At 33.4% G+C, this 13,314-nt stretch overlaps 1 protein-coding gene across 2 annotated transcripts in view; it reads left to right on the forward strand.

Annotated features, from left to right (window-relative positions):
• LOC134274342 (uncharacterized) overlaps window positions 1–13,314 on the forward strand; it is a 44,752-nt gene that overhangs the window by 18,987 nt on the left and 12,451 nt on the right. Inside the window, exons 2-3 of one of the 2 annotated variants that reach the window (XM_062756620.1) lie at window positions 4,718–4,754; window positions 11,138–11,374. In XM_062756620.1, the coding sequence (XP_062612604.1) occupies window positions 4,718–4,754; window positions 11,138–11,374 (274 nt within the window). Of the gene's footprint in view, window positions 1–4,677; window positions 4,755–11,137; window positions 11,375–13,314 lie in introns of those variants that run through there. The other variant, XM_062756619.1, reaches the window with a different exon arrangement.

The following is a 13,314-nucleotide window of genomic DNA, read 5'->3' on the forward strand; positions in this document are numbered from 1 at the left end:
ATTAAAGTTTGTTTAAATCATGACCCCTGGTGGTAGGGTGCGGCCACAATGGAGTATCAAAGTCTAACATAGGAATACATAGAAAAAATCTTTTAAAATATTTTTCTCAAGAACAAAAAAGCCATGATTGTTCATATTTATAAGGAAGCATCATCAGGTAGTGTAGATTCAAGTTTGTTCAAATCATGACCCCCGAGGATAGGGTGGGGCATAAATGAAATAACAGACTTGTAGAGAAAAAGCCACAGTAAGCCAGAGAAATATGTAAGCATCCTTTGTAGATTCAAGTTAACTCAAATCATCCTTCCTTCTGCCTTTTAGGGGTAGGTTGGGACCACATACAGTGACATGCCAAAATTGATGCAACTTTTTCCCGAAGTTTTTTATGTTTGTTTTATTCTCTGTGCATTTTGATATATAATTCAAAATCAAACACTTTTAAAAAAAATTGAGTTGATACAAATTGTATGGGGTATGATTTCCCCTTGCACCCAATTTCAGTTATTTCCCCTGTTTTAACTCTCTAGTGTTTTCACTGTAAACAATGGAGGGCAGACGACAAGAAATGTCAGAGGAGCAAAGAAAACTGGCTTAAGATTTGTACCTACGAGGCGAAAAACAAAGTGATTTGGCAGAAAATTTTCTGTGAATAAATCTACGATTTTTAAACTTCTGAAGATATTTATCAATGAGGAAAGTATGGAAAAGAGCTCCAATAGAGTTAGGAAGAGTCTGATTGATGAGAGGAGTGACAGAATTTTGATTCGGACTGTGAATAAGAATAGAAGACAAACTTTGAATGAAATCGTGGATAATTTACACCAACAAGCTACTGACAAGGTGTCTGTTAGGACTGTTCAGAGGAAACTCCATTCTCATGGAATTCATAGACACAAAGTAAGGAAGAGCCTCACTGTGTCAGAAGTGAACCGAAAAACGTCGTGTTCAATGGTGTAAACATATGAAAAATTAGAAAGTTGATGAATATTGGAGAAAAGTGATTTTTTTCAGATGAAACTCGGATAGTGATATCAAATGAAAATTGTCTGTATGTGTGGAGAACCCAGGATTAAGCGTATCGTCCAGAGTGTGTTGGTCAACATGGCCGCAATGTAAAGTTGAGCGCTATGTTTTGGGGATGTGTGACATATTCAGGAGTGGGGACATTGGTTCCAATAACTGGAAATATGAGTTCTGAGAAGTATATTGAGACCTTTGATGAACATTTATGGCCAGTCATTGCGAAACATTTTGGAAATTCGTCATTTTTATTCCAGGATGACAATGCCCCCTGCCATGCCTCACAAATGACAACAGCTTGGAAACGTGAGAATGATTTAGATTGTCTTGAATGGCCATCACAGTCACCGGACCTCAACATCATTGAAAATGTCTGGCTAATTTTAAAAATTCGACTGAGAAAATCACTAGCAGCAATTAAATCCAAAGATGATTTGATCTCTGAAGTTATGAACATTTGGTCCTCTCTAACTGTCCCTTATATTAGAAACTTATACCGCACAATTCCAAGAAGATTACAATCTGTAATTACTGCTAAAGGTCACATCACTAAATACTGAAAATTTCAAGTAAGTACCTTTTATAATTTTTGAATTATGATGGTTTGAAAATGCAAGAAAGTTTGTTTTGAAACAATGACATCAGGGAAAAGTTGCATCAATTTTGGCACGTCACTGTACATTTAAGTCTTTCAAAACTGGATTGATTTTTGCATTTTTTCTGTAGCCAAAGTGCTCAAGTGTGCGATGTGGTTCATGGACCTCTTGTTACTTTGTATATTAAACCAAGATGATGGGTGTTACGTGTACAATGGTTTTCCTGTTGTTACTGTACTGGTGTAAGGTTGCTGGATATCACTCCTAGTGGCCAAATTTACGACTGTTCGAATTGACCAGGAACCAACTGAATTTCCAAATCCACACGTATCAAGCAACAACTTGCAAATCTATTTAAAAAATATAAAACATTGAAACATTGAGTTATCAAAATGATGGCTAAGTAAAAACAAACAAACAATCTAACAAGCAAATAATTTTTTGATATAGCTTAATGACATAGACCAACAATATATAAGATACAACTACAAAATTCAATTCATATAATGATATTTTGCTATCTGAATTTGTTAAAAAGAGTAGTGTACTATCATATTACTCAACCTCCTGGGAATGTATAGTCAAAGGTCCTCTCCCCTTAATTGTTCCCTATTCTCAGACACGCTTACTCCTACACATATATAGTTTACAGTACTCAAAGCCTTAGAGGTCGAATTACAACCCGACGTACATCTCCAGAAGGTACCACTCATTCCGGTAACCAGGGAACCTATCAACGCTGGAGTGCAACCAGGCCCCGTACCATATCGTCATCCCAGCTTAAATGAGATCTGGACCTGCAAATCGTTTATCGATATATACACTCGATCCGTATGCAGGTGATGAAGGTATATTTCTGCATAAGTAAGGGAAGTTAACGACAGAAAAGCTAAAGTCATCACATTTATTATATGGCTCGTATCGCCGTAGGAGTGGAAATTACCATTGTTAAATGACAATACGTCGTCGAGTTGAAGGCCACAGCAAGTGTTTTCTTCTTTTCACGCATAAGATTTTGAACAAAATCTGCTTCATATGCATATAAAAATAGGTCTGCTAATAACGGAGCCCAAATGGTACCCATGGGAATTCCAATAAATTTTTATAATACCTGGTCTCCAAAAACCACATAGATACTGACGCCTTTTTGATGTCAGCTTCAGAGTACTTGTGTGTGCAATCAGAATGTGTTTTAACAAAATGATTTTGCAAATGACCAATGACCAGGTAAGTAAATTTACGAGTTCCATATTTATTTAAAAAGCAGCTGTCAATGATATCAAAACGCCTGGACTTTAATTTATCACAGGGAATCGTTGTGTATAAAGTTGAGAATTCGTTTTAAAGATATTGATTTTGGTAAAAATTTTGTGATTTCAAATTGTCCAAAAGTTTATTGGAATTTTTTAGTATCCTCATCTGAATCACACCACTTCTTGAATATATTGTTGCACAGTGCTCTTGAAGTTTTTCATTTTTTACAGTCAATATATTAGTGAGGAGTAATGATATTTCAAACACTTTGATTTTTTATAATATAAGTTCACACAAACATACTTCTTTTTATGTAAATGTTTGTGAAATAATTGTGCACTAAATGTTGTATCTTTGTGTGAACTCGCCATTTCAGTTTTTAATATTTAATTCCAATTCTCAATTGATTAGAATACATATATGAATTCGAAATTAAAAAATCCTAGAGTTTGACATATTGATATCATATTTGGATACTTTTTATTAGAAGAAAACCTAATTTCTAATCAACAGATATATGTTTTATGTCTAATCAACGGATATAGGTTTTATAGTGTTAAAATTATGTTTCCCTGTTAAAATTGAAATAGAAAGTTAAGTATTGTTGGGCGTTTCCAAAAAAAAAAAAATTTATTAAAGCATTGTGTACAGGAAATATTTTCTCGATAAAACAGAAGAGCAGGACAATCTGGTGAGCCACATGCAAACTGCAGTCAGAGATATTGGTACAAACTTTTACTATTTGGTTATCTCTAGTGTTGCACATGTTTAAGGGTAAGATTTTAATATTACATATTCTATAACTCGTTTTTCAATACTATTTAAAAGGGTTAAAATATCAATAAATTTTAAGGCATATAATCTTTTGAGTTTTAGAAGTTTGAAATTAATTACATTGTAGATTTTTTATTTACTAATTAACATTGAACTCATATTCTGAAATTCAATTTTTTTCTCTCGAAAGAAATATTTCATTTTTATTTTTTTTCCCCATGAAAATAATGCATTTTATTTATTTTCATTGATATACTCTTGCAGTAATACTTCAAGAAGGTTTCTGAAAAAAACTTTCAAGACTGTACATGTCGTCATCTCACTGTATCAGTCCGTAACAGACTACCACCCTTTTGTTTATTTTTTACACCATTTTCTGACAACAAAATTTTAGCAAATTTTAGAGATGCTGCCCTTTGCTTTTCCATTGCTTAATAAAAGATTAAAAACGCCCATGACATCTTTTATAGTTTCCAATCGTTGTATTTTGTTCATTAGAACATTTTTTTTAAATTTTCACTCCATTGACATGATTATAGATTGACCTGAAGCACGTGTTCGAAGTAAAATGTAAATATGTATTTGGCGTAAACGTTGCTATTCAACGAATGTATGGCCAGTTGCTCGTGGTAAGATCCTCTGCGTGCATTCATAACAATAGCCATATAAGGCAAACAAAGGTTTATGATATTACATATATTTTTTATTTTTTTCAAGCGTATCGGTCGCTAGTGAGCTCTAATTTTCGCCGTAAATTATGATAAGATATATAATTGTTATTTTAACCCCACCCCCTTTAGCCACCCTTTTCTGTTGAAAATCATGAAAGTCTTTCAGAATGGTCTGAAAACACATTTTTCACAGAGCATGTTTTCAAAAGAAACAGACTGTAGCATTTTCCTGTTTCTTGTTAATTTCATTTATAAGATCGGTTCTACCCTATAACCTTTCAATAGGTCAACCTAACCACGTGTCTTTAAATCTAAATAAAATAACCATAGTAGGGTGACTATGGTGTATATTTGTATATTTTAACTCTTTTTTCAGATTTTAAAATGAATTTATCATCACAGGTTATTGTTCTGTTAACTATCTTGGACACAGTAATTGGTAAGTAATATGTGCATGCTTCATGCTAATTTTGTATAAGTGGTTTGACATACAAAAACACAGACGACAAATTAGTCTCTGTAAATACTATATGGTTTAGAAAAAATTCTAGAAGGAAACTAGAAAAAATATTTTTCTGCTTACTAGATCCTGTAGTGTGAGTCACTAATAATCAAGAAGAGAGACTAATTAATTACTTGTGTTGCCTTGTTCATTAATTACACACATTCATTTAAACACTCATGTAAACAAGATCACTGTAATTCTTTTTGTTCGGAACTAGATGCAAAGTCATAGACAGAAATTATATGAAGAACTCACAGAAACAACCAACTTTTCACTCTATATTAATAAAAATGTGTTAATGTGAAATACCGGTAATTTTGGACCTATTTGAATTAAACTTGGTCTGCTGCATGCAATGTTCAAAATAAAATCCAAATGAAAAACTAAACAGTCAAAAAGTTAAAATGATAAAAAAGGGAGAAAAATAAATCCTGACTTCAAAGAATAATATTTTGAGCTCTTAAATTTCTGTTGAATTATAACATGTAATATATTTTATCAAGAGGAATATGGATATAAAAAACTGTATTCAAAATCAAAGTCCGTAAAACAATACAAAATAGGAGCAGAGCAAATATGGACCTCCGAAACATCAGAGGTGGGATCAGGTGCCATGAAAAAGTAAGCATCCCCTGTTGACCGGTCACATCCGTCGTGTGCTCCTTGCCATGATCGAGAAATAACGGAAAAATACGTCGTCAATTCAGTGTATAAATAATGGACGAACAATTAGGATGAAAAACGTCAGTCAGTATATGACTCGATGATAACTTGTATTTGCCGACAAAGTCATTGTATCGACCATAGAACTTACGAAATGATGACTTTCAACGAGACTGCTGATATTCTTGTTTCATCAACTTGCGTGTCAATAATTTACCTCGTTTTAGAAATTGTTCATACGTAGAGCATGCTCTTGATTATCGAATCAACTGAGATAAATATAGTCCGTATGCAGGTGATGAAGGTATATTGCTGCATAAATAAGGGAAGTTGACGATAGAAAAGTTAATGTCATCACGTTTTTCATATAGCTTGGTTGTTAGATTACCATTTACGTCTTTTTCAAGTAAATATCCAAGTATGAAACAGAATTATCAGACTCTTTGGTATCTTTTATCTCAAGCTCACCAGGATATATAGAATCGACGTAAGAATGGAAATTACCATTGTTAATTGTTATTACGTCGTCGATATATCTAAATGTCGAGTTGAAGGCCACAGCAAATGTTTTCTTCTTTTCACGCATAAAATTTTGCACAAATGATAGTTGTAAAAAGTAATAAAATGATAACAATTACTTGATTGAGTCAGCAGTATTTCAGCTAAACTATGGCTGCGTGTACAAACAAAAGAAAAAAATATATTTTATGTAATGTTATACCGTATATTGTATCGATGATAATTTTTTATGGCAAATTTTTTTACACTACTTAGAAAGAAAAATTAGAATTATCAAAATGAGAAATGATATCTACAAATTGTTCATGTGCATCCTTATGAAGTCATATTTTGGGTCTGAATGTCAAAAAGGGTACATATAGATTTAAACGTCAGTATCCGATATCATAGATGCAATATTATTAAGTAGACAAGCTAAACTGGATATTATAGTAATGACAAACTGTATACAAGCTCAATAATCCAATCAAACAATACAAATCAGGAACAGAGCAAACATTATTGGGATTCGGTGACATATAATGTTGAATTAAAGTTGCATTAAACTTATCAAACAACCAAGGTCTTTGATAAACTTCTCTTACTTACGCAGCAGTATCTCTCAGTTGATTCGATTTGCAAGAGCAAGCTCTACGTATTTTACTAAAACGAGGTAAATTATTTACAGAAATGTTGATGAAACAAGAATACATGTATCACCAGTCTTGTTTATAGTCATCTTTTCGTAAGTTTTATGGTCGGTACAATGATATTGTCAGCAAATACCGTTTATCATGTAGTCAAATGTTGACTGACAATTTCATACTAATTGTAAGTCCATTAATTACACACTGAATTGACGGCGGATATTTCGTTATTTCAGTCATGGCAAGGGACACCCAGCGGGTGTGACTGGTCGGCATGGGATGCTGACTCCTTCATGGCACCTGATCCCACCTCTGATGTTTCGGAGGTCCGTGTTTGCTTTGCTCCAGATTTGTGTTGTTTGATGGACTATTGAGCTTGAATACTGTTCGTTATCTTCTTATATTCCATTATATTTACATTTGCCAATGTCTTTCCTTATATGACAATACTAAAAAATTGAAATTCAATTTTCGATGACATGAAGTCGGTCACGTGATCAGACTTTCTTGCGTATGGAAAGCAAACTGCACGAGCAATTTGGAAAGTTCCGACTGTGACGTCACATAACGTCGTAGATACGTTACGTTGCATTTCAAAATCCAAGTCTAAATAATGCCTATATTTCTTTGTAACATGAATAAAAACGTAGAATATATATATCATTTTTAGAGTGTCATTGGGGTATGACATAAAGTCGGTACGTGATCAAATTTACTATAACGCCCTTCGGGCGTTATAGAATTTGATCACGTGACCGACTTCATGTCATACCCCAATGACACTCTAAAAATGATATTTTATTTCTTAAATATAATCATGTAAGTTAATGTAAGGATGCACGTTGATTATATTTAACATGTAAGAATATTATATGTAGAAATTCAAAATATTAATGATAACATGATACCAGATGTTGAGATGCTACTTATTGATGTCAAAATGTGGGATAATTATTTTAAGATAAATAATATTCATGACGTAGACATAAATATCCTGAATGCTGACACAGTTTTCCTGCTTGTTGACATAATTTGTCTTGCAGGTAGAGGGGTCAAATATGCCACCATATGTTCTAGCTACTATATTCTACTACTTCCTTGAGCGTCTACTAGTATACTCAGCCAATAGCGTCTCCTTAAGAATTCTTTCACCCTTATGTTTGAATTAGGAATTGGCAAGCCCTTTTTCAGAATAGCAAGATGATGATATAAAGAAATTTCTTATTCTTATTCATCGTGGCATCATAATCAAATGTGCAAAAAAGTAGCTCTTATAACTCCACAAATCGACACATGAAAAAAGAAAATGTTTATGCAGCATTTGATTTCGTCAGCGGAGGTGACATACTAGTATTTTAAGTAAAGGAAATCTTTTTGTCCTGAAGCGAAACATACTCAAAACATTTCACACCCATTTGTATATTCAACAGTAAATACATTAATACCCTAGTAGTTCCATAAAACACAAATCCTCTTGCAACTCAAATTGTTGAATTAGAATGTAAGAATTCTTCTCCATGTAGCTTAAAGTGCATGACGTGAGGTGTGATTTGTTTTAGCTTAAATCTGAAATGTAGAAAAAAAAATCTTAAAAACTATAAAATTCATCTAGAAGACCAAGAACAGCTAGAAATACCGGATATACCTTTAATTTGTTTCCTTGTTCCTTAAATCCATCCATAGGCGTAGTCACAGGGGGGGCAGCGGGGGCACTAGCCCCCCCCCCACTTTCAGATCTGGGGGGGCAAGAGTATGTCTGTGCCCCCGCCCCCCCATTACCTTTACTATATGTGGCCATTACCCCCCCCCCCCCCCCCCCAACGAAATAGGATTTTCGAGTTTGGGGAACTTCATGTTTTCGTTATTTTTTTTTTTTTTTTTTTTTTTTGCTTGTCAAAGAATTTCTGGAGTTGAGCCCCCCCCCCCCACTTTTAGGTTGTTTTTTGTTTGTTTGTTTGTTTGTTTAGTTTTTTTTTTTTTTTGCTTGTCAGAGAATTTCTGGAGTTGAGCCCCCCCACTTTTAAGTTTGTGACTACGCCTCTGCCATCATAGCGGTAAAAAAGGCTTTTTAAAAGTGAAGAATATACTCAGGAAGCATTCCGTATAAATCAAATTATGACAATTGATGTTTTCCTTATATGAACTGCAAATACAACGAGAGTCAAAAAACCCTAGTCTTTAAAGGCAGCCATACCAGAATTTTATGTATATGAAGTTCATTTTTCATTGGAAAAGGTTTAATAGTAATGCATATGAATTTTACATTTTGTGGTGTTCATAAATCCGATGTTTTCTCCATATACGTCAAAAATAACGAAAGTTAACTACCCCCTTGAATATTAGTGATTTCACGGTATTCCATTGATTAAAATAACAAAAATGAGCCATAGTTGCGACGAAATAGATAAAACACAAAGTTATTATTTTCTCTTCTTTTACTTCAATTAAGTAAAGTGTTTTTTGATAGCCATTGAATTTTATCCATGGCTTTGCTCGTCAGCGAATGGTCTTCGAGGAAATGTTACCGACATATACTTAATGACGTGTAAGTATGCCCACTTATGTTTCTCTCTACGAATACGTAATACTACAGATTTTGTTTTATTCAAATGACAAAACTAATCAAATACCAAAGAAAAAATAATTCTGAAATATGTAAGAAAACTTCTAAAATCAGGTTTTTGTAGTAAAAACATTTCGGGCCATACGATGAAAAATAAAATTACAAAAACCTTACTGCAACTCTATGCATATCAACAGGACACAAGCAAACATTTTCCAAAATATAAATAAGCTACTTAAAAATGTCAGATGGGATTTACTTGTAGAAAGGAAAATCGCTTTCGGGCTTTCATTTGATCCTAACGGTGAAGATAGAAATTTCAAAATCTTATACAGGTCACTACCAATCCTATTTCAAAACATATTTGGTACTTCAAACCAGGGGGGGGGGATGGTTGTGGAGAGGGGATTTTGTCCCGCCTTTCAATTGTCTACACTGAGGACCCTCCAAATTATACTCCAAAATATGAATGGACTTCTCTGACAAATGTGAGAAGAGTTTAGGGAACAAAAGTCTAAAGAACAAAAATCAAACTATTTTAATTCCTTTTTTTGTCCTCCATAGTGAAAATGAAAATTCCTAAACCCCTACAAAAGACTCCAGGGACGCCATTAATCATTTAAAAAAAAAAGATTTAAGCCTCTGCAATGTAAGAGAAGCTCGTTCAGGGAACCAGGGCTGGGTTTCATAAACTTCTTAATATATGTTCTTAAGTTAAAAATCACTTAAAATAGGTATTTTCCACAAATTTACTAAGTACTACTTAAATTTGAAAAAAAATATATATACTTATGTGTAATTTATAAAATACTTAGTGCTTAAGTTAGTTGTCTCCAGAAGGCGTCTTAAGTAGATAAAGAAGTCGGTTCACTTTATGCATAAAATGGCCCTGTAGATATACCAATTAATTGATCAACACTTGATTTTCTATTTGAAGCATCAAAATAAAATAGAGACTTGGTGCTGTCATATCCTATTAAAAAATTCCTCCTCACAGTCCAGGTCTTGAAGAACTGGATTTATGAAATTGCAATGTTCTTTAATTTTTAGGTAAACAGGAATAATTGAGTACCTTCAGTGAAGAAAAATAATATGAGCGCACCCTCTGATCTAAAAAATGAAACATGTCCACGAACCCTCAGAAACAGTTCTATCATTTACTAGTTGTACATTTTAGATCAAAGGTTGCGCTCTATATCATATATCAAAAAATAACTTTAAAAATAGGCCGTTTTTGTAGGCTTTTTCGGAATATGAAGAAATTGACGCATTTCGTGACGTCATAATCCATTGACTAGCCAGAAAATGACGTCATTTTTTATAGGATCGCAGTCACCAAAGATCTAAGTGATATTTTAATGCATCGTTATCCAAAACAATGCAGTTTCAGTTTTTCAGAAAGTCACAGGGCAAAATAAGGCAAAAGTGAACCCTGTTCTTTTACTTTATTTATAAATCAATAGTTTAATGAGAATGATGTCCTTTTCCGTCTAATAGCAAAATAAAAAAAAACAAAAAAAAAAAAAAAAAAAAAAAACAAACAAACAAACAAGGGAAGTATGCTCGTTATACTCTTTAAATATAATACTAGTAAAGAAGTTTCCGTGCTTTGTTTGCATCGTCATCCTTTATTTAAGGAATGAAGCCGATTTCAACTTTTTTATAAGAATAACCTAACTTGGGGCAGTTTACGCTTTAAAAACCGCGAAGTTTAAGTTGAAATGGGTTATAATTTAATTTCAGTGTAGAAAATGAGAAAATTTTTTCGCCGGAAAAAAGGCTTTAAATAAAGCATATTTTAAAAGTAACGTCAAGCGGAGTAATACGTTTTTGATGTAATTCATTGTGACGTAGGCAAGTTATGTTATACAAAATAAATTAAATCTTTTACCCAATCAAATGACGTGTTACAACTAAAATAAATTATTTTATTTTGCATTATTTAGGATTGGAATGTTCTAAATGTACTCACGTGGTTATAAAGAACGTCCCTTCAATTCTCTCTTCATTTCTCAAAAGCACTGCATTACCCCAAAGTCCTCAATGTGCCAGCACCCCTCCAGGACAAACAGCCAATGGCGTGAGTTTGGTCAAGTGTCCCAGTAATCCAACGTCAGGACAGGTGTACAAGTGTGTGACCTACACTGGTACCGTTACCGTGAAAATTGGCGTACTCATCACCGGTAAGAATGTGTGGGTGAATTTATAGATATGTGTATTATTATGCTGAAAATATGATTTGCAAAATTTTATGAGCTATATCTCAAATTCTCTACATTAAAAATCATATTGAACCCAAAGTAAGAGATGATTTATTTAAAAATGAGTATATACATTAGATTGAATTTATATTGCAATATAGGCAAGCTGTTTTTTATGCCCCCGTAAACAAAGTTTCGGGGCTATATAGTTTTGTCGTGTCCGTCTGTCTGTCTGTCTCTCTGTTTGTCTGTTTGTCCGCAAAAACTTTAACCTTGCCCATAACTATTGATTTAGTGGAGCTATGGTATTTATATTTCAGATGTGTATTCCTTGCGACAAGACCTTTCTTTGGGTACCATCAAATTTGACCTTTTGACCTTGACCTTGGAGTTTGACCCACTTTTACACAAAAATATGAACTTTTACTTTGACCATTCTTTTGCAAATTAGATACCCGGGCATTTATACTTGACATGTGTATTTTTTGCTGGAAGACCTTTCATTGTGTGGCAGAGTCATATTTATTAAAAATAATTTTTTATCTTTATTGAATAACTTACTGAGCCCAAATTTACTTTATGCCATATTTGGTAGTAGTCTCCATTCATGAATTCTACTCACAAAATCTCATTGGTCAGTAAATTTTTACCCCCTTGTTCAACCGGTTTTCTGCTATATATACTGGGGCATGGGCCCATCCCTGTCAGTGCGGGGAATTTAACTTACTTATTACCAGCTGCCCGTTGTCACCACTTGAAAGGTAATTTTCTTAGTCTATTAATTTTTCGTATTTTATTTATTAAGTCCAAGTTATAAGCTCAAGTATTTTACCTATTTTTGAAAGAAAGGTATTTTAAACTATGAAAATGACGTTTTGGGCTTAGTAAACTAAATTTTTTTTATTTTTTGAAGTGAATAGGAAATAAAAGTATTTTGTCTCAGTGTCTATGTGTATTAGGATATTGTATATATGTTTTTTTTATTTGTAGATCTGCCATTGCTTTTTCTTTTCCTTATAAATTGATAAACTGAACCTGCGTTTTCCATCTCCGCTTGGTTATATTTGGATACCACCAACCTTGACCTTTTGACCTTGACCTTGGATATTTCTGTACTTATTAAAAAAACTTTAACCTTGGTTATATCTTTTGAACAGAAAGTGCTACGGCTTTCATACTTCACATTCTTGTGAGAAGACGCTTTATTGGATACCAAGAACCTTGACCCTTTGACCTTGACCTTGGAGTTTAACCTACTTTAAAAATACAACCCTGACCATAATTTTTGAAGGGTTAGTACTAGGGTTTTCATACTTCTACTTCACATATTGAATCCTTGTGACAAGACCTCTCATTTGATGCCAAAAACCTTGACCTTTTGACCTTGACCTTGGAGTTAGACCCCTTCTTACACAAAAATTGCAAACTTTTTACTATGGCCCTAATTTTTTAATGGTAGATACTAGAAATTTCATTTTTCAAATATCACTTCTTTTTTTTGGTAAGGCCTTTCATTTGAAACCAAGAATTTTTACCTTGACCTTTGAGATTTACGTACTTATGAAAAAACTTTGACCTTGGTCATATCTTTTGAACAGTAAGGGCTAGGGCTTTCATACTTCAAATATGTAATCCTTGTGAGGAGACCTTTAATTGGATATCAACAATTTTGATCTTGACTTTGGAGTTTGACCTTCTTTTTACAAACTTTAACCTTGACCATAACTTTTGAACAGTAAGGGCCAGCACTTTCATACTTAACATGTGTAATCTTTGAGACAAGGCCTTTCTTTAGAAATTAACAACCTTGACCCTTTGACCTTGACCCAGAGTTTGTTCTTCCTTTAAAAATGTTAACCTTGGTCATAACCTTTGAACAGATGGTGCTAGGGTTTTTTATTTCACATATGTATTTCTTCTGA

The sequence above is a fragment of the Saccostrea cucullata genome, unplaced genomic scaffold (genome assembly GCF_032062105.1).
Source record: "Saccostrea cucullata isolate Sc308-1 unplaced genomic scaffold, CSIRO_AGI_Scuc_v1 ctg1274, whole genome shotgun sequence".
NCBI classification, from domain to species: domain Eukaryota; kingdom Metazoa; phylum Mollusca; class Bivalvia; order Ostreida; family Ostreidae; genus Saccostrea; species Saccostrea cuccullata.